At 43.9% G+C, this 22,182-nt stretch overlaps 2 protein-coding genes across 6 annotated transcripts in view; one reads left to right on the top strand and one right to left on the bottom strand.

Annotated features, from left to right (window-relative positions):
* The first annotated feature begins 186 nt into the window (after positions 1–186).
* Positions 187–19,988, top strand: GPR143 (G protein-coupled receptor 143). Its single transcript, XM_081907670.1, has 9 exons — positions 187–567; positions 3,910–4,019; positions 6,527–6,621; positions 7,083–7,175; positions 8,567–8,676; positions 9,470–9,578; positions 10,704–10,821; positions 13,219–13,459; positions 18,130–19,988. Exons 1-9 carry the CDS (start codon positions 318–320, stop codon positions 18,207–18,209), a joined length of 1,206 nt encoding a protein of 401 aa, XP_081763796.1. The 5' UTR covers positions 187–317; the 3' UTR covers positions 18,210–19,988.
* The window catches only part of TBL1X (transducin beta like 1 X-linked), a 143,774-nt gene continuing 141,176 nt past the window's right edge, over positions 19,585–22,182 (bottom strand). For all 5 annotated transcript variants that reach the window (XM_081907650.1, XM_081907649.1, XM_081907651.1 and 2 more), the window contains one exon: positions 19,585–22,143. In XM_081907650.1, the coding sequence (XP_081763776.1) occupies positions 22,117–22,143 (27 nt within the window). In that variant the 3' untranslated portion in view covers positions 19,585–22,116. The remainder of the gene's footprint in view (positions 22,144–22,182) is intronic.

Below are 22,182 nucleotides of genomic sequence, written 5' to 3'. Positions count from 1 at the left end.
TGGAGTTTCCCTCCTCCTTTCCCCGCTCTCCCCTTCCGTCTGCGGGAAGGCCTACCCGACGCCTCGGAGCGAAAGAGCCCCGCTTCGGATTAAGGCCCGCTCGCGCGGCTGCTCTGATCTCCGCCCCGCCAGGCTGGGCCTGGCCGCTGCAGGGGATTTAGCCTTCGCAGCAGCGCCTGCGATGCCGCCGCCTGACCCAGCCACCCCGTGACTCTCTGCCTTCAGCTCGGCGGGAGAATCATGAAGCAAAAAGCCTCCTGAAGCAGCGAGAGGAGGCTGCTTTGGGTGCTTGGCTGCCGTCGGGCCCGCTGCTCCTCATGGCCTCTCCGAGGCTGGAGACCTTCTGCTGCCCCAACCGGGACGCGGCCTCGCAGCTGCTGCTCGCTTTCCAGCCGCAGGTCTTCTGCGGGGTTTGCCTGGGCAGCGCCTCGGCCGGCCTGGCGCTCAGCGCCCTGCAGCTGCTGCCCAAGAGGGGCCAAGGCGCCAGGAAGGTGCCCAAGGCGGCGGCGTCCTCGTCCTCCACCATCCTGCTCCTCATCTCCGCCTGCGACATGCTGGGCGCTTTAGGTAAGGAGGCCACGCGCTGCTGGACAGGGTCGCCCCCTGCTTGCTTTGCAAGGAAACCTCTTCGCCGCGTGGTGGGGGTTTTTGTTGTGGGGAGAGAAAGGGCGACGGACGACTTTTGCATTGGCAGCCTGTCGCTTGGGGCATCAATAGGGTTGCAGACCTGGGAGGGATGGTTCAAATTCAGCTGCATATTCCTGCATTGGACTAGACTATATGATCATCAGGTTCCTTCCCCAATTACATAACTTCTGTTCCCTTCAAATCCTATTTCATAGAATGGCGGAGTTGGGTCGGGGGTCATCTAGTTCCACCCCCTGCAGTGCAGGAATCTTTTGCGCGAAATGGGGCTCTCGATCCTGAGACAAAAGAGTCTTATGCCAAACAGACTGAGATAACTTAAATCTCAGTGTTGTGGGTTTGAGCCCCATGTTGAGCAAAAGTTTCCTGCGTTGCAGGGGGGTTGGACTAGATTTCCTGCGTGGTCCCTTCCAACTATAGCTCCCTGTTGAGACTACATTCAGTGGCAAACCCAAATTGACCTCTGCCTCATGTGGTCAGCCTTCTGGCCACTTGCACAAGTGTCCAAGAATGTACCTGGTTGTAGGATTCTTATGATACCCTGTCTACTTTTATTTTTCCAAATGGACAATTGAAAGGCAAGGGACTTTTTTGCCAGTGTAAATTGCAGCTGAAGCAGTGGGGGCCAGGGGAATGATACAGATCCGGCCGGTGCAAGTTAACAAGAAGTTAAATCCCCTCTACCATCTCATGCCAGGATCAAAAACTAAAACCGCCTCTCCATGACTGACGTTACATGACTGACGTTAATTTGTAGTTTAGTGGCCACCAAGTCTGTTTATACGGATGGAATTTTAAAGCCCTACTCTTGGTTGTCCCTCCCTCCACCTCCAAGTAAAAAAATAGTGTTTGTTCCGATATTATACAAGAAGATATAACATCAGGGAGAGAATTAATGCAACTGACATTAACTTATAGGGGAAAAAATAGTGGGGTGTTAACAGTCATTTATTAATTGCAAAGCAATGTCTTAATGGAAGAAATAGTGCATGTATTTGAAAATATACTTTACATATTTTTAGATGTACACTAAGATGGCTTTAAATGTAATAAATGCAGCAAACTAGGACTCAAACCAATGAATTCAAGCAACAAGAAAGGAGATTCCAACTTAACATCAGGAACTTTCTGACAGTAAAAGCTGTTGGACAGTGGAACGGACTCCCACAAGAGGTGGTGGACTCTCCTTCCTTTGAGGTTTCTAAGCAGAGGTTGGATGGCCATCTGCCATGGATGCTTTAGCTGAGATTCCTCCATTGCAGGGGGGTGGACTAGATGACCCTTGGAGTTCCTTCCAAGTTTACAATTCTGTGATTCTATGAAATAGACATGATGCTACATTTTCAGCCAAAAAAAAAAAAAAAGCTTCCAAAGCAGCTAAGCATGAATGAAAAACAATGAAACTGTATAGGACAGGTTAGCTCAGTAGGAAGTTGTAAAGGGTATAGCTCCCTGTTGAGATTACATTCAGTGGCGAACCCCAGTTGACCTCTGCTTCATGTACTGAGCCTTCTGGGCAGTTGCAATAATGTACCTGATTTGTCCAAAAGGAATGAACTGCACTGACAGAATAGAAATAGGTTAATGGTTTAGTTCAGACAATAACATCAAATTGTGGCGTGCTTTGCCATTACATTGAAATTGGCAAGCTGTGGCTTGCACTAACCCACCAAATCAGAATTGAAAATCCATTTCAAATAGTAGTTTCCCCATTCTGATTTCAGGTTCCATAGTTTTCAAATTCAGTTTTGCACTTTGTGTGAACCCAGTTGCTCTCTTATAGATCGACAGCACTCAGTGCAAAGAAACTTGCATACGGGCTTGATACATTTTCACGTCAGGGATAAGAATGGTCGTGGGCGCCAGGGTGTTTTTCCAACGGCTCAGAGCACTGAGCGGGGCTGCCCCTCATTCGCCCTCTTAGGATAGCAAGAAGGGAACCGTAGGAGACGAGAGATCTGCCAAATGTCAGCGTGGGATCCCCTGAGGTCTTTAGCCCGCCCAGAACATGTCTCTATCCTGCATCTTGGAATTCCCTAAATGCTTAATCCCTTTTTAAAAGTCAGGATCCTTTTTTAAAAAAACACAACCAGATTTGAGTTTGTGATGGAGGAAGAGCTTAGGCCTTGACATGAAATATCTGATAAGTGCTTTCAATTGGTGCTTTTTAACTTAATAAATGATGAGAGTGGTTTAACTTTTAAAAAGAAAGAAAAGAAACTTGCGTACTTATACATTGTCTATATACCATTTTTGCCTTTCCCCTGCCCTACAAATTAAAAATCTCAAAATGATAATTCGAAATGATGGAGTCGAATCCTGCTTGATGACTAGTTATAATTGCTAAGGCTACAATCCTACCAAGGAGCAAATACCATTGAACTTGATGAGACCTACTTCTGAGCAAATGTGCTTAGGATTGCTCTGTATATGTACTAGCAAAAATGCAGATGAAGAGACTAATGCCCAGTTCACACAGGCTGTGCCCCATTTTCCTAATCCACCACCACCACCTGTAATGTTTGGACTTGTATTTGTAAATACTGTGCATCCTGTATACTGTGTATACTGTAATGCAAAAGTTTGGCTACAGCGTACGTTCTGCTGGAAAATGACACTCTCCTCCTTTCTGCTCCCATCTTCTTTAACGCATGAGTAGCATGATAATAATTCGAGAGCAGGCAGCAAAGCGGATCTAGATAAGAAAGCACAAAGGCAAAAAAGCTAGACCACAGCAACTTCAGCACCTCAGGCATACCGTAGTAGGATTTGGTTGAAACAGCTGAGCTTTTAATCCCTGAATTGTCTCAATTCATGAATGAAATCCGTAAGTCTGATCACTGGTCACTCACATGACGGCAGTTTGAAGACTGGGAAGGCGAGCATGTGATTCAGTAACTCTGGGAACTTCATGCCCTTACCTTTGACTCCTTTCTATGGATGGAGCATGCAGGATCACATAGCATGACAGCACCCATTGCAACAATCCCTTCACTTATCCTGTGAACTGGTATATTTATTATATCACCATACAAAGTTGTTATTATATCACCATACAAAGAGAATGGAAGTCCTGGTCCCCCCTTATAATAATTATTAAGAAGAAGAGCCCTGCTGGATCAAGCCAATATCTTATCCAGTTCAGCCTGGTCAACGTGGTCAAAGTGATGCCCGGGTTTGGGAAAACATTTGCATAAACAAGGTGAACATAGAACTTTCTAGAGTCATAGCACATTAACATGGATTTTTCCTCCTCCTCCTTAGGTGTCATCTTCAGATCAACTGTCTGGTTAGGGTTCCCAGACTTCGTAGCAAACATATCTGTGGTGAATGGGACGGATGTTTGGCCTGCTGCCTTCTGTGTAGGAAGTGCGGTAGGTAACAGATGTGGCCACGGTCCACGCAAACTGGTTTGTTTATCACAATTGCATTCTGGCTTTCATTTGTGGAGGTCAGGGCAGCCTGTGCTGGGCTTATCGCAAAATCCTGCAAGGTGAGTTAGGCCGAAAGCAAGCGACTGGCTCAAAATCTGCCAGTGGGCGTCAAAATCGGCTAGTGGGCTGAGCGGGAATTCCCACACAGGGATCTCTTACCTAATCCGACAGTCTGTGGATCTGTGCCATTAACTGTGTTAAGGAAGAGTGCTAGCAAGGCCTCAAGAGCCTAGATGAAGTGTTTTTAATAACAAACAAGTGACTCTGAACTGGTTCCACAGAAGGCACTCCCAACTGCTACAAGAACTTTTTAGTCTTTTGGCAAACTGGGATCGGTTGCAGCGAACTTACAAAATGGAAAGCCTCAAAAGTGATACCTCTCGCCTGATGTTCTTGAGCATTTCTCCATACCTTTTCAAAATGGTTGAGTCACCTGAGGGGGGAAATCAAATATGTGAGCTGGGGTGGATTTGTGCTTTGTGTTTGGAAGTTGAGATACTGCACTGCCACCGTGACGCACCCGCTGTGGGAAACCTAGAAAGGCCAGCCGAGCTGCCAGTGAAGATATGCTAGTGGAATGACTAAAATGGTGTGGAATTGTGGGAAGAAGGTAGGTGGTGCAGGGAAGGAGCACACTTAATGCTGTTTGACTTGTGCTGCCATCAAAGGCTCAACTTTACACCAGCTCCAGATGGACCTGGTGCAATAAATTTCCCTCTTCAATGGGAGGGAATTTTAAAAAACTACCCCCTTGCATCTTCTGCCCAACCCACATTGCCAGCTTAGTTCTGATGTGCTCTCAGTACAGGGCATAAAAAGCGGGGAATTTATAAAATTATCTTCCTTCTCATAAGAAATTTTGAGATTTTTCCCCAAAATAATGATTTTAATATTGTCGTTGAAAAAGCAATCCATCAATTGCAGTCCTGTGCACATTTACCCAGGAGTAAGCCACCTTGAGCACAGTGAATCTTCTAAATAAACATGCATAGGATTGTGTTGCATCGTTTCTTCAACTAGTAAGCAGTCTTTGCTTTGAGTAACCAGCATTTTTTAAAAAAGGTGAAATAGATCTTTTTGGAATCAGGGCTGAGCAGGGGGAAACCTCTGAGTTTGCAAGAAGCATGATTTTTAACTGGCTTTTCTGCAGGTAAACTCAGCAATTGCCACTGGGGATAATGACTAATTAAGAGAGGAGACAAATAACTGAAAGCTCAATGGAGCCTAAACACCCAGAACTCCAGGAGCTGAAGAGAAAGTAAAGGTGGAATAATAAAGGTTGCTGGACCAATTTAAAGGGGAAAGAATGCAGCAGAATTCCAGCTCTTGCAAGGAAGAATGTTAGAACTTGTAAACACAGACATGAAAGATCACTTATCTAAGGTCTAGTTGTGGGAAAAAATGTGAATTATCTACAGATAAATGCCATGGAATTAGCTTGATTGAAACCTGCACATTCCATGTTTCCATCGGCCTTTCACGAGGAATATATGCAGCAGAGTTTACAGTGCGGATAATCCTTTTCTCACAGCTTTTTTCTCCCCTTTTTGGTGCAGCAAGAAATAGCCATTTCTTATCAAAGTGATTCATGTAATAATATTTTATTCCATACAAAATGCCGTACTTTAGATAGGCAGGTTCCTCATGCATATTCCTAGCGGGATGAGAACCAAGTATGGAAGTTGATGCCTGCCTCTTCCAGTTGATGCATTTTTATATCAGGGCCACTCTTGTCTTTAAGCTAAGGCAACGATGGGGAACCTGCGGTCCTCTGGATGTCATTGGACTCCAATACCCATCAACCCTGGCCAGTATTGCTAATGGCCTGGGATGATGGGAGTTGTGGTTCTGGAAGATCTGGAGGGCCATGGGTTCTCCATCCCTGATTGGATGGGTTCTCCATCCACCCATTGGATCGATACCTTTCTCTGGGTGACCCACACTTTTGCTGTCAGAGTGAGAGCCCAGTACTCTGAATTTGGCTGTGCAGATAGACAGCAGCCATTTCTGAAGTTGTGGCTAGTTTCTCCATTGCATGCATTTATGTGCTGATTTCATTTCTACCCCACGCACATTGGTTTGCTCTCCATGTGACACTGGCAGATTTATCACGAGTGGGCAGTATAGCGGGAATGGTGAGAACCAACCTCAGAAAGCCTTGCTTTACTTGCAGCATTCGACAAGCCTTTTATGTTCTCAGATGTCCTTTCCTAGGGGAGGGAGAGTCTGAAGTCAAATTACGTTTTACATGTGTAACATTTGCGGGAGCCAACTGATCAAATCGTATGCACAGGAACTGAGCCTAGGGCTAATACTGGCACTCAAGGACTTTGACGTACATATATTTGGATGTAACTTTTCAAGTTTAAGTGTCACGTTAAGTTGTCTGTTACTCTCTGCAGCTATGGAATACAAATCCCTCCTCTTTTTTCCCTTTCCCCCCACAGATGTGGATCCAACTCTTGTACAGTGCTGGCTTTTGGTGGCTGTTTTGCTATGCTGTAGATTCCTACTTGGTTGTTAGAAGATCGGCAGGGATGAGGTAATAACGTTAAATAAAACCACACTTTAAAAATAGGGCAATATTTTCAGCGTTATGTTTTTGTTCATGCCTCAATATGCATCCAGATCTGATCTGCCATTGCTACTTTTTTTGGATGAAAGCTTACCTAACACTAGCCTGGGTTTACCTCATGAGTCATGACTACCTTTGAATATTCTTTGCTAGCAACTCAAATGACTTTTGCTCTCCTCAGATTTCCTGCAGCGTGTTGATTTCTTCATTGAAGTTTCCCAAACATCAGTTGTTTGTAGTTAATACACAAACACACACAGCATTCCAAGAGCTGAGCTGCAAGATTTGAGTCAAACTCCTTACCAAACCTCATAACTAATTTGTTTCCCAAACTGTTGACTTCACCGTTAAAAGGGAGGAACACATGATGTGTGTAATGCTGATGCAATTTCTGACATCCAAACCTTTGGCTTTCCATGTATTTCTAGTACAATTGTGTTGTATCACATGATGACGTGGGGCCTGGCGATCCTGCTGTGCGTGGAGGGAATTGCGATGCTATACTACCCTTCAGTTTCTAGGTAACCTTTAAGTTGTTTAGCTTTACTTCTATGTTTCACACAATGTTTTAATGAATTCAGTTGGACATGGCAGATGGCATAGGTTTGTCAGGTTCAGGCAGTTGCTTAGGCCTAGGCCTATTAAGGAGTCCACCAGCTGAAAGCCAGCTCTGTGACCTCGGCTCTCAGTTGGTGTGAAGTCCACGTGCATCTGGGAAAATGAGTTCGGTATGTAATGTGGACCAAGTTGCAGCTGGAAGGAATGTGACACAGACACCTTTCAGAAGCCAAACAGGCCGATTCTGGTCATATGGATGGGAGATTTCTTAGGGACTCTGCCTACACTGTCTTTGCAATGCATGTGAAGAATAATCGAATAAAACCTTTGCTTTAATATTGGAGCTGGCTAAATTAAAACCTTGAGGGTCCAAACCAGATGTTCTGAGGTAAATACCGTATTTTTCTGTGTATAAGACAAGCTTTTTTTACCCCAAAACAAGGTTCAAAATTTAGGCTCGTCTTATACACAGGTAGTGCTGAGGGGGGACGTGCAAATTGTTTTTTGGCGTGAGCCTGAGATTGTAAGCGGCAATTAGCCGCTTGATTGTTTGGGGAGGGGATGCGAAAATCGCTCACCCACCATAATGCAGCACACAACCGCTCACGTCGCAGAAACCACCTATCAGCTCCCCGATCAACGCCAGCAGACACCAATCACGCTCCCGCTCGCTGCAACAAGGGCAGCTGTCTATTGACTGCTGCAGCGGCAAGCAGGAGGGCTAATGGCGGCAATCAGGCAGCTGCGACGCGAGTGGTTGTGTGCTGCATTCTGGCGGTTGAGCGATTTTCGGGATTCCCCCCCCCCCAATAATCAAGCGGCCAATGCTGAAAATCACTCACCTGCCGGAACAAAACCCAAGACTGAGTTTTAAAGTGGCGGTTGGCCGCTTGATTGTTGGGGGGGGGGAGATGCCGAAAATTGCTCACCCCTCGGAACGAAGTGCGAGCCCGAGATTGTAAGCAATGCGAGAGGTTGTGTGCTGTGTTCTGGCGGGTGAGCAATTTTCGGCATTCCCCCAAAAACCTCAACCCCGCCCCTATTTTCTAAATTTTGAGACCCCCCAAATAGGAGGCATCTTATAGATGGAAGAATATGGTACAGTGGGGGTTTTTTGTGCTGTAATGTGAAAGTGGAAGTAGTAAAAGCTATCATACTGTCTGAACATGGGACAGACCTAGATATACATGTGGATGCTCACATCACAATTATTCCCCTGTGTTTCTGGCTAGGCAGGAAGCCCATTGGGAATCCTGAGTGAGGACCGCTACATGTATGAGGGAGCTCTAATCTTGGAGGAAGGGAATGAGAAATAAAATCTGTTCACTGCACATTTTTCTCCCCACCCCTTCAGTTGCGAAAATGGTCTGGAGCATGCGATTCCCCATTACGTCACAACCTACGTTCCATTGGTGCTTGTTCTGGTGGCGAACCCAGTCCTTTTCAGCAGGACAGTCACCGCTGGTAAGATTCCAGATGGCAATCGGAATTTGCGCGTGTGAATGAAAAACAAGTATTAGGAACGTGTCTTAACGGATCATGGTTCCTTTTTTAATCAAGGGATGCAGGTAATCAGAAGGAGAGAACTGAGAACTTCTATGAATCAAAAGGTGACTTCCTGAATAGATTACACCTCCGTACCCAGAAACTTTCAGAAAACTTTGGGAGGGATTCAGCATCGTGCTAAGATGATCATTCTGCCAGGGCAAGCATTTTGGAATGCCAGATAGAGTGACTCCTCTCCTTCTATGTGCTCTTCCAAAGGATCTCCCAACCCCCCAAACTGAGCCAACTTCAGGGGTATGCAGAGGAGAAGGGCAGAAGTAGAAGTCCATGCCCAGGGCTTCAGCTCACAGGACTCAAATTCTGTCCATTATTTTATCTTCCTTAGAGGGAACTTGGTACTCTCCAGATGTGGTTGGACTGCAACTTTCATCATCTCTGACGATTGGCCATGCTGGCTTCTGCTGGTGGGCTTTGGTTCCGACAACATCTGGGGGGCCATAGTTTGTTTTTTAAAGAGACCTACCATATACTTCTGCCTGGCTATTACTGTTGCTACAACAGATTACGTTAGTGACATTAAAGTTTGGGCCCAACTATCCTGTGTAAGCCCTTTTGAAACCAGTAGCATTTTAATGGCATTTGGACAAGAGAAACAACCTAGTGGGATGTGCCATTGATCTTCACTGCTGACCTTAAAATCGCTGGGCTTTATCTCACAGCATGTCCAATGCTTTTTATTTCTCCCTTCCAGTTGCATCCTTACTGAAGGGACGACAAGGGATCTATACAGAGAATGAAAGGCGTCTGGGGACAGAGATCAAAGTTCGCTTTTTCAAAATCATGCTGGTGGTCGTTATTTGGTAAGACACATTTCTGCCCTCCTGCTTAATGAAATAGTTTCTTTTAACGATATTGTGCGGGCAAATGCATAGGCTGATGTTGCATCAGCTCCACATTTTAAAAAGTCAAATTTCGTTTATCTGAAATTTTAACCCATTTATACAGGGGTGGGGAACCTCAGGCTCAGGGGGCAAATGTATCCCTCCAGAGCTCTCTGCCTGACCCTTTGAATTCCTCCCAAGCTACCCCCCCACTGCCTCTGCTTCACATTCTGAGTGCTTTTGCCTGGATGGCATGTCTCACTGAACTCTGAAAATGCCTCTTTCCTTGCCTGGATGCAGGGCAGAGGTTGTGTGAAGGGGTGAAATTTAGAAACTAATCAAATGTACAAAGTTACATTTCTGTTCGTTGCTGTGCCCACCTGTTGGCATGTGCGCCCCCCCCAAGCTTGCCGAGAAGAGAATGTGACCCACAAGACGAAGGTTTTCCATCCCTGCCCTTTATATGTTGCTGCTGCTAACAGCTACTTACATTTTTCCTCTTTATGGTGCCTACAGCAATGAGGGTTCTCTCCCCTGTCGTCCCCCCAAAACCTCATACACCACAGCCCAGTACAGTGGTACCTCGGGTTACAAACACTTCGGGTTATGTGTTTTCAGGTTGCAGACAGCGGTAAACCCGGAAGTACCGGAAAGGTTTACTTCTGGGTTTCGCCGCTCGCGCATGCGCAGAAGCGCCAAATCACATGCGTGTGCACAGATGCGGCACTGCAGGTTCCGAATGCTGCGGGTTGCGGACGTGCCTCCATCACGGATTACATCCACAACCCGAGGTTCCACTGTATACTATGGTATGAATCCAAATGACCAAAATTAAATTCCGCAACTGACAAGCCTACAGGAGAGTGACATGTTAAAATTTCATTTTAGGTTGCTTTCTCTGCCTCAGGCTGCACAAAGGGATTCCAAGGCAGGGAGGTTTTGTACATGCATTCATCTTCTTTTATATTAACGGCTTTGAAAATTAGCATTCAAAGGAAACTCTCCAAGCTCTTTCTGCAAACGAGTACAGCTATGCTTTGAAAACAAAGGACATGCACCAAGTGATCCATATCTCTGCCTTCTTCTCTTGGTGCCTGTTACCAGCTGGTCATCAAATATCATCAATGAGGGCCTCCTGTTCTACCTGGAAATGCAGCCAGATATCAACGGAAGCCCCTTGAAACACGTCCGGAATGCAGCACTGATCACATGGATCATAATGGTAAGGGCTTAGCAATGCTTTTTAGGGCTTCCTAAACGAGTGTCATTGGCAAGGTGGCCATCCAACAGGAAAGGAGTCCCCAGAGACCTGCAGGGTGGGGCAGGGACAGAATTATCCTGCTGAGGACAGTGCAGGAAGTGATGAATTTGGAAGTTCACTGGATAGAAGTGCCAACCACTTTATTTTTCTTTTCTTTTGGCTGCAGGTGCCTACAATACAGGTAGTAATTAACTGTCAGGAGAACGTTTTAAATTGCTTCTGTACTTTTTTTTTATCCATACAGGCTTGTTGATAATGATCAATACCAGATTACTGAGTCACGGCAGAGTTGGTTTCTAATCAGCCCTGTCACTTTCTCCTGAAGTCTCAGCATCTCTCTCTCCTCACCTGGAGCAATCCTTGTCCTTCTCTTGCCCAGTGTTACTTTTCATCATTGGCTTCCTGTTCCTCCTTCCACTGTCTCCCTCTTCCCTCAACATAGCAGAGCTTCCATTACTTTCTTTGCTCTTTAGAGCCCTTTATGTCATTCATTTCCTTGTGCGGCTGTGAAATTACATGCTTTTGTCTGCCTGCTCCCCCCTTTTTAATTTTTTTGCCCAGTATCTCGTGTTTAACTTCCTTCTTTCTTTCTCTCTCTTCCCCACAACACAGCAGTGTGACTTTGCTGGAAATCTCATGACCACTCTAGCGCGCTGCCCTATTTTTGTCCTAGGGAGTGTTGTGTGTCTCTTTGCCCACATGTGTAGCAGTAGTAATAATAATAAATAAGCAAATGTGCAGACTCCAGGGCTTCAGGCAGGGGAATGCTGGAGATACAAGATTGAACTTAGGACTTTCTGCATGGAAAACAGATGCTCTAGCACTGAGCTACAGTGTCGTTCCATCATAATTATGTTTACATCTGAAATCAGTCCTACCGAGGTCAGTGGGCTTTACTTCCAGGCAAGTGTGTATACATAACTTCACAGCCGGGGTTGCTTTTTTTTTAGTTTTGCCTTCCTGCTAACCAGTAACTAATACTTCCTCACACCAACAAATGTATAGAATGCTGAAGGGAGCAACCTTGAATGCTCCTTCAAAACAATTCTTAATACAGTCGTATCTTGGTTTTCAAATGCCTTGGGACTCAAATGTTTTGGCTCCCGAAAACCGGAAGTGATTGTTCTGGTTTTCGAACGCTCTTTGGAACCCGAATGTCTGACCTGGAGCTTCCTGCAGCCAGACTTCTGGAACAGATTCCGTTCAACTTCTGAGGTACCACTGTACATACCTTTTGTTTCCAATGTGCAATAATGCCAAGTTCAGCGAAGGAGCACTTTTGCATGTCCCGACTCGCTCTCAGGTACGCTGGTGAGACACGCAGGCTCGTCCCAGTCACATTGTCTCCATTGGAACTTCTGCTGTGGGAGAGCCTCCTTCCTCTCCACTCCTCATCCTAGCCCATCTCCATTTGAAAATGCTTCTATTATCGGGTACCTATATGCAGAGCAGAGTCGCCACTACAGATGTCTGATCCCCTCAGCGCATGGATGGGTCAGTTAGTGTAGCTCCACCATCTCCCCCACATGCAAGAGGGAAATGTTCAAACAGGGCTGGAAGAGTCTTTAGGTATTATTCTTGTTCCATCTTCTTCGTTTAGGCAGGAGTCGGGAGAGAACCCCCCCTTCCCAAAGCAAAGGCTGAACGTGGCTGTGCTGCACACCTGAGGATTGCTCAGAGAAATTATACTTTTATTTCCGTAGTAAGTGAAGGGGACAAGAGTTATCATTAATTTCCCGAGGAGTTTTGCCAAACTCCTCTCTCAAACTTAATCCGTTCTGGAAGTCTGTTCCAAAACCAAAGCATTCCAAAACCAAGGCGCGTATGGATTAATCCATTCCAGACTTTTAAAAACAACCCCTAAAACAGCAATTTAACATGAATTTTACTATCTAACGAGACCATTGATCCATAAAATGAAAGCAGTAACCAATGTACTGCAGTCACACAATCAATCAGTAGCTGAACTGGGTTCCATACAGTCACAAAAACAAAACAAAAAAGCTGCAAAAACTAAAATGCAAAATAAGCAGCAAAAACAGACAGACCTCAGAATAACACTCAAAATGGAAGGGTGGCGTCGGAAGTGTAACACTCAAAATGGAGCACGTTCAGCTTCTGAAAAATTTTCACAAACCGTAACACTTACTTCTGGATTTGCAGTGTTTGGGCTCCAAGTTGTTCAAGTACCAAGGCGTTTGAGAACCAAGGTACCAACCACTGTATGCTGCCTTGGGAGGTTCTTATACTGAAATGCAATGTGTAAATAATTAAAGCTGAATGAATTCTTTTAAAAGGACCATGGTTCTTCATTACCCATAGCCATGTTGATTCTCGCCCTGCTTTTTGGTCCTTTAGGGAGTACTGAATCCAATGCAAGGCTTCCTTTTTACACTGGCTTTCTATGGATGGACGGGCTGGAAGTTGGACCTGCGCTGGAGAAAAAGCGAAATACCCTGGGAATCGATGTCCACGTCAACAGCTGCTGAAAATGCTTACGGCTTGCCAAGTGGAAACTCTGTGAATTTCCCCAACTCAAAGAAAACGACTGCGGAGCCAAACCACCAGGCGGATGAAACCTTAAGCATGTTGTCTGAAGGTAACCTTGGCAGTGATGAGAGGCCACCTAGGAACTCTCCTGTCTACCAGGGCTGGTAACTTGTACCACCTCAGGGCTGCTTCACCCTTGCACTCCTCTTGTTGGAGGACATGCATGTTACATAGATCATATTTCAACACTGTTGATTCACCTATTCAGCTGCCAGCCAACACAAAGTGGAATTAAGAGGTGTACATGAATGTGTGATCTGGAGAATGTGTGATTGTGAATGAGAATTCATCCTTCCCCTTGCTCACCAGTACCTCACTTTTTTTTTCTTGTACTATCTTTCCACTCATCAAGACACCCTTGCTAGAGAGAGAAGCAATGTGGGAGTAAAAAAAAAAATTGAGAGAAGTCAACTTTTTGACAAACAGTGCACAAGAATACCGCTGTCAGAAGGTTCCTGTGATGTTCAGAACTTATTAGCATTGTAGTTTCTTTTGGCATACTTTGTTTTCTTGTCTCCTATAACTTGTATATCTTACGGTACATGATTTTGTTTAATAAATATATTACGGAACCCTGTAACCCTAGTGGCTTTCCTGGTTAGCTGAGATTGTAACGTTGCTGTGTTTTATTAGAAATACCTCCAGCATTGTAGTTTGAGCCTCAGTTTTGGCCTTTCTCTTGTAGCATGCAGAAGAGCTTCCTTTCTTGAGCCAACTTTGGCATTTATTCTTTTCCCAACAAGGGAAAACGTTTTTATATTACTGTACTCAACCCTGTTCTGTGCTTCTTGACATGCTTTTGCACCATTGTGAAGATGTTTGTTGACATCGTTGGCTTGCAGAAAGCATAGCACCTTCTCAGGGAAGAGAGCTACAGCAGCATGAAAAGGAACGCCAGATATTCGGATTCAAAATATTACGTCAGAAACACATGCAATTTACTCTTCTAGCCGGATTTGTATTGGGGATCTTCCAGTCAACTTCCATCTACGTATTCTGCGCAATTTGAATCCTATCTTTCATTCGGCTGTTCCGCTGTCCACTCTGTTTAAGCAGAACTAAAGAAACCCAAAACACTCTGTGATGGCTGCAGTGGGGATCAGTGCTGCTTTAAGGCAAGACTTTCAGGCCTGATTTGCCTAGGGGCCGGTTCAAACTTTCCCCTGAGGTTGGACTCCTTGAGACCTCGCTATTGTAAGTCTGTCTTCCCAAGTGCTTGTCTCAGCCTTTCTCCCTTAAAAGGAAGGAAGGTAGATGCATAAATGGCTATAAACACACATCCTAAGTTGTGTCATTACACAAGGTGGAAGTCAAACACAGCTGCTGCACTACCTGAACCCTGTTTGTGTGGCACCGGACACCTTGCCTGTGGTAGATCTCATAGTTCAAACCTATCTAGAATCCCTCCCAATCACTTGTTTCAAGGTACAATATTAGCAGGGCTAGAAAAGGCATCCTGCTTCGAGGTTTTTTGCACACAAGAGTATAGACCAGCCTTTCCCAATGTGGTGTGTCTTCTGCATACTTTGAGCTATGACTTCCATGGGCCCCAGCCGGTGGTTCGGGATGATGGGAGGTACAGTCCCAAACATCAGGAGGACATCAGGTGGGGCAAGGTGAGAGCCGATCATTCTGTAGATACAGTGTGAGAGTTGTAGCTGTACACCTACCTAGTCTCTCCTTAGCAGCCTTTTGCTGCTGATGTAGCATTGGTTCTGGAAGGTTGTTAACATTTTAGAAAATAAAACATCCAAACACTTAAGATGCCATTTCATCATCTTTTTTAATGAAGGAAAAGAACCACCACCCACTTGTTCTTTAAACGCGTTGTTCCATTCCCTCACTCCATCACGTAAACATTAGAACATAATCGTGCCTTTCTGTTTACAGAGCCAAAGGCCTGGCCTTGTGGGTCAAGATTTCTGAAGAATTCTTGAACAGAAACTGCCAGGCACACGAGAGATCCAGCATCCAACTGAGCAATGCAAACCCTTAACATTTAACTAAGCAAACAAACCCAATGAACCCCACTGTGAAACGGGCCAAAGGTGGCTGGTCTTTGTGATGTCAGCTAGTTGTGCACAGGATTGGGGATGGGGACAAGACGAGCACAAGGTTTATGACGCCTACTTGTTTTTCTAATCTTATTTCTAACTGGCCATGCCAGATGCAGTATGCTTCTGAATGCCAGTTGTTGCAAACTGTGTAAGGGGAGAGTGCTCTTGTGCTTGGGTGCTGCTGGTGAGTTTTGCACAAGCATCTAGGTGGTCACTGGATGCTGGACAAGATAGGCCATTGGCCCAATCCCAACAGGTACTTCTTACGTACCTTCCAACCTGGGCTATGTTATACGTGAGCTATATTAATGTGGCTTGAAATAAACTCTGGCAACAGAAATGGTTTGGAAATTCTTGTACTATCACAGTGGGAGAACATTTAAACGACGTCTGTTCCAATACAGCCTATGCATGTCTACTCAGAAGTAGGTTTAAAGATGCAGTTTCGGGGATGCCAGTCATGGGCACTACTATGGTGTGTTTTAAAGCAAAGCCACCTCACTGTTTTACAGGAATCCATGGCGGATGTTTTCGCTTGGGTTCAACTCATGTTTAACTGGATCCTCAGATACATCTTGCACATGGCCACTACCCAGATCTAGATAGAAGGGTTCTGCAAGAGAGGCGGGGAACGAGCCTGAAATTCAGTGGACAGAAGGAGACACAGTTTTGATGAGGCAAGAGCCTCCATGGTAATTGTCAGCCACAAGCAATTTTTGGTTACACAAACCTATTCCTTCTTGGAAGAGGGCTTCAAGGCTTGAGCACACACAGTCCATGGCCAGCATCAAATTGTGAATGCTTAAAAATAAAATAAAGTTCACGCCCCATGATTCCTGGCATTCAGATTTTTTCTGGCCAGGGCAAACGGGAATAATTATACTATTCTAATAAAAACATGGCAGGTAAACAAACACTAGGCTGTGAAAAAAGCAAGCAGAAGGCCCTCATTACCTCAGACAGGACTACAAATGACTCCTGTCTGAAACATTGGAGATCTGTCCTAAGTCTACTGAACTGGATGGGACTCAATATAATTATATTATCAGTACTATTTTTCTAGAAAGAGGTGCTGGAACTTCTCTTATCATGGCAATGGCACCTACCCGAGAGGTGCTAGAACTGAGTTTGAGCTGAACTTAATTAGACCCCACCTTTTTCCCTGACAGGGACTCAATGCAGCTTACAGATAACATAAGAACAGCTAAAAATGAGGGAATCATTAAAAAAAACAACCCTAAATATCAATAGAATTGTGTGTGTGTGTACACATTATTCAAAACATACAGATAATTACAGTAAGAACTCCAGGGTACTAGCCCTCTCATTAAAAACAGTTCCCAAAAGCTTATTGCAATAAGGTGGTCTTTACCTGCCAACGAAAGGACAAGGAGGGAGCCAGTCTAACATCTCTAGGGAGTTCCAAAGTCCAGGAGCAGCCACCAGGAAGGCCCTCACCCACGTCCCTACCAAGCATGCAGCTGCCTGTGTTCCTAAGGCACACACAGTTCAGATACATATTCCAGTTCAAATTTCTTTGATAAAGAGACAGCTAGAGTGCTATAATTCAGTACAGGCCCCTCTCTAGTCGCAAGAACAAAGACTTGATATGTCAGCATCTGCTATTAATAACGAGCAACAGAACATACTTGGTCTTCTCTCTGGCTCAGAAGAAAGGGCTTTGTTAAAAGAAAGCAGATCCCCCCCGGTCCATTAGTGCCTGGATTGAGACGTGCTGAAGCGTGGGTTAGAAAAGTAATAAACCAAATATTGTGCTAGAAGTGAAGAGAGAGAAAACAGACACACACTCCTATAGGGCATGGGCAACAAGCCTCACAAGAGGCTCACATGTAGTTTGTTGCTAGTCTCTGGCTTGTCCGCATCAGTTTTATTGGACTTCAAGTAGATATTAGGGAGATATTTTGAGAGGCCTTTAGTTAGAATGTCACACACCCACATACATTTTTAAAAATTGTGCAAAACTCTGCTCACCTTTGCCCTAAGCTTGCTGTCACACTCAGTCTCATAAAAAAAATATCTTCTACTAAACATTTCATAGGGGCTATAGATTCAGAACTGTTGATGGCAATGAGCAGCAAATACATTCAGCCATCAACTCTCAGTGTGACCAGGGAAAACATCAAACACTTCTATGCAGCAGCTGCTTTGGCATTAAAAGAAAAATAATGAATGGAAGCCTTTCAGGCATAAGAGCTCAACTAAATTCTGTATTTTTCTGTGGGAATGTCACAAGCTTTATTCCCGGTCATGAGGTCTTTCCTAGTTTTAACATCTTTGCTCAAGCCACCAACAATTCTTTCTCCAGACTTCCTGACTCCTACACCTGATAAGCTACCCGACATCTCCCTAATGCCTCATGGAACAACACAATCATCTTGAAAATACAGTTTCTATAATACAATACATAGCAGTCCACACTAAAGCGAGAGTCACTGTGCCTCCATAGACGTCCAGTCAAAATACTCTGTGGTTTGACACACTTATACAGCAAAATTCCTGCTCTGTAGGGTTAAATACGAGTTTTGTACTGTAAGTTTCCTTCATTTTTTTTTTAGTCAGCAAGAGACAGACCAGTTTCTTCAGCCATCCCTCTCCCTCTCCGAATGTAATGAGAGATCTCTCTCTCTTTTTGTCTCGCTAGGTTCTGATGCTAGCACAATTGAAATCCATATCTCAAGTGGAGCCCATGAATTAGATGGTAATGATGCTGATGTTGAATAATTGGAAACGGTCTGTGGAGAGGAGCTGGAGGACACCCTGACACCCACTCCCCCCAAAAAAGTCGTAGCATGGAGTGACAAGCAAGTCTTCCTCCTTTGAAATTCAGATTTGCCAGCATCTCCCCCACAAGCCTGATCACGCTTCCCTTGACTGACTTTTGACGGCTTTCTAGTCCTCAGTCTGCAAAAGCACATAACTAATTCGGAACATGAGCCTGAACCATGTTCAGATTCAGTAGCAAGTGTTAAAACATTCCTATCCACAAAACCACCACCATGCTTTATTTTTGCCTCTAAACATTGCTGGGATGTGTAAAAGGTCCCAAATGTCATGGTGTGTGTGTGTGTGTGTGTGTGTAGATCTATATACAGATATATATATACACACATATACACACACAACATGAATACTGAAAAAGTATCACAAAGCTTTCTTATTTTTACTAATTTTCCTTTGCTTACCTTGGTTAATTCTAACAAGACACCCACAGAAACCCTACAGACCAAATGACACTATTTAGTAGACCTTTCAGAGATTGAAAATGTGTTCCTTGCTATTCCTTTCCATCCTTGTGACACACTATAAACTGTTGATTCTTCTTCCAATGGGTCAATCACCTTGATGTGGGAAAAGGTTTTTGCTGTTTCCTGACAACTGAACTGGCCAGACTCTAACATTGAAAGGCAGCCCTGTCTACACACTCATGTTGTTTTTACACACTTAATTGATTTTTTTCAGTTAATTGTTTTAGTTAGAGGAAAATATTTATTTTTATTTTATTTGGAGATTATACCTTATAATGACAGCAAAATCAAGCAATGAGCTGCAGGTTTACAACCACCATTGCTGCTCAAACACCATAGCGACAGCTTTCTCGTATTCTGACATAGGGTACTATCCTACTAAGTGATGCTCAGAGTAGACCTTCTGAAATAAATGGACCCAAGTCAGTCATGGCCATTAAATTCTATGTGTCTACTCCCAAGTAGGACTAGATATATAACCCATCATCTCAAGCACAGCTCATCACTGAAAAGTTCACCTTTTGCATTGTTAACTCACCAAATGGTGAATTTCTGCATGTGAATCATTCCCACTGGTACCTTCAGAATTATGAAATCTTGGCTGGTAAATATTATTTGCTCTGTCCCTTTAAAAATGACAAGCTTAGCAGGTCCTGTCAGCCTTTTTGGAGCCTGAACAGCAGCTGTGGGCTATCTCTAGTCCACCAAATGTTCCTCAGCTACAAATCCCCAACAGTGCCCAAAAGCATGGCCAATGGCCCTGGAAAGTCGAAGGAAGAAGCCTCAGTGCACCTAAGGAAATAGGCAAATGTTAATGGCACAGGAAGAATGAGAAACAACTCACACAGAGATTTCTAATATCAAAATATAGCAATTTATTCAAGACACTGAATATGATCTGTTGATTCTCTCCTTGAAACAAACAAACTACAACACACAAAGTGATTTGCTGAAAGAGAGTGCGGGTTTGTGTGTATGTGTGTGTGTTTATAAGAGGGGAGTGGGTGTACAGACAAAACGGGGTGAGGGGAGATGTTGATTCAACAGAACCCGGGGAAATGCTGAAATGAGAACCAAGCCCGGCTTCAAGTCTGACACAGACAATAAAACTTCAGAAGCCAGAATTCAGACTTAATCAGTGAGTGGCTGAAGTAACAATTCTGCAATTGACAAAGAACCGCATTTTTTAGAAGGCAAAAAAGAAAACAAGAGAATGAAACAAGGACAAAGTAGAACACCCCCCACAAAAAAACAACCCTTACATTTGACAAAGTGCACTTCACTTGGCTCTAAAGTTAGTTTTTAAAATAAAAAATAAAAATGCAATCTCATATATGTCTTGGGGGACTAATATGCATTGAACCCTAGAAATACTGGGCTTTTTGAGGTCCCATATAAGGAACCCAGTGTATACCAAGTTAAAGATGCAGTATCCCTCTCTCCCTGGGAGCTTGCTGGTCAATTCAGGGTGCTAAGTGTCTCCAGAGGCAATTTCTGTAATATGTCAGAAATGTTTGTGGAGAAAGGATTAGCTCTTTCAAAATTCCAAAAGCTATTTGTTGGCTTAAACCAGTCTAATCTTATTACCTCTTACAGTGCAATCCTATGCATGTCTACATTACTCGGATACAAGTCCCACTGGGTTAAATGGGACTTACTGCTAGTTAAATGGGGGTCAGTTTGCAGCTATTTAATACCTTGGGCAGTTGAGCAGCAGTTTAAAAAAGTGAACCCACTGCAGATCTCCCCAACTTAGCAGTATTTGTAAACAGAAATAGTCAGCAAATAGCAAAGTTTTCTCTACACTCTGTGAAACGCTAGACTTATTACTCAGAATAAAAATAAAAAACAATTACCCATTTTGAATAAAATGGCAGAATTGGGCATTATTCAACGTGGAAATGTTTTCTGCAAGAAATGTGGGATTTTTAAAAAAATGTTGAGAGTTATCTGGATATATGACTCAGAAAAGAAGTATCTATTTTTAAAACTCTAACCTTCTGAAATAATGTGACATAATTGACATCACTAAGACTTGTCAATTAAATTAAAAACATGCAAGATATTTTTTCCCCTCTTTTAATAAGATTATATTTTACAAAAGAAGCAATGCCTGGTTTCTTTTTTGTTTCTTTGTTTTAGCAAATCGCCTTTCATGGGGAGGAAATAAAAGGGATACTGCATCTTTAAATCTGTATCAGATTCCATTCAAATTGGGGTGTTTTTTTTGTTCTGAATGAGTAACACAATCCAGTCTACATCTGGTAGAGATTTTAAGCTTCTAAAATTGTGTTTTAACATAAAAAATACTTCTCTTTTTTTCCAAAAATACACTGGGTTCTTTCTTTTCCTAAAAAGTCATCTTTCTCCTGTAAAAAGCGTTCCCGGCATTGCATTCTTACATAAAGCACTTATTACACAATTTGTTGAAAGTGCCCTTGAGACCCTAAGATCTGAAGCGTGGAAGTATTAAGAGAAAGAAGAAGCTGGGAGAGAAGAGACAAGAGCGGAAGGGGCAGGTGGGGGGGCGGGAGCAGAAAGAAGGGGAGAGAAAAAGGTCTGTTAAAACTTTTCATTTTGCCCACCTGGCTGCATTTTCTGCAGGCACCAACGGAAAAAAGCAAAACAAAACAGACGAACAAAAACATGGGCACAATAAAGAAAGAAATTCAGTTCAAACCTACTATGCCTGTGATCCTCAAAGGCTATCATATTCCAGCTGAAAGGGGGGTGGGGAGGGGGAAACCCATGGAACAAATAAAAGTAGTCTAGAAAATAGAAAGTGTTGTGATTACAAAGTTGTGTGTGTCATCAGTACAAACTGGTCTTTGAATGTCCTTTGGGAGAGCAACGGTAGTGTCCAGATTGGAAGGGAAAAAAATACAAGACCACATGGAGGAGGATTCTTTTTTTTCTCTCTCTCCCTCTCCCCATTTTGGTTTATCAAAGCATTTTGCTTTATAGGTTTTCTTTTTCTTAATTATTATTATTATTATCATCATCATTTTTGGCACAGCTTTTCCTCTTCTTTTCTGCAGCCATCAGAGCGAGTTCTCAGAGACCCAAACCAAACACTACGGGGTCTTAGCTGGTGGTGGCCTCTTGCTTCCAAAGGCTGAAGGTTCCAGGTGGAAACCATCCCCAACCCCTCCCCCTACGTGATTGTGTCTTAACTCCACGGTGAAGGCTATGGACAAAACATTTTGCAGGCTTCTGCCGCCTGGGAGAGTTGCCTTTGTTGTACTCTCTGGGGTCCCCCCTGCCCAGTTTCTGTTTGTTTCCCCCTGTTCTTGCAGTTCTAGAGATGTTAAAAAATAGTTTTGAAGAGTGCTTCTACCCACACATTCAATGCTGGTCCATTTGCAAATTTTCTTCTAAAACATTTACTTTCGCAGGTCTAGAACACAAACCTAGAAGGCAGAGAGAGAGAGGTGGAAAACGATCAAAAA

This window comes from Podarcis melisellensis (genome assembly GCF_964234715.1).
Source record: "Podarcis melisellensis genome assembly, chromosome: 4".
Taxonomy (NCBI): Eukaryota; Metazoa; Chordata; class Lepidosauria; order Squamata; family Lacertidae; genus Podarcis; species Podarcis melisellensis.
The sequence above is the reverse complement of the archived record's forward strand: the minus strand, read 5'-3'. Positions and strand labels throughout refer to the sequence as shown.

What these genes read in the sequence shown, in the direction of transcription:
- GPR143 (XM_081907670.1), top strand. Translation starts at nt 318, where the DNA reads ATGGCCTCTCCGAGGCTGGAGACCTTCTGCTGCCCCAACCGGGACGCG. An exon ending in CAGCAGGACAGTCACCGCTG is followed by an intron (nt 8,677 to 9,469) that starts GTAAGATTCCAG and finishes TCTCCCTTCCAG; the next exon opens with TTGCATCCTTACTGAAGGGA. An exon ending in ATGCTGGTGGTCGTTATTTG is followed by an intron (nt 9,579 to 10,703) that starts GTAAGACACATT and finishes GCCTGTTACCAG; the next exon opens with CTGGTCATCAAATATCATCA.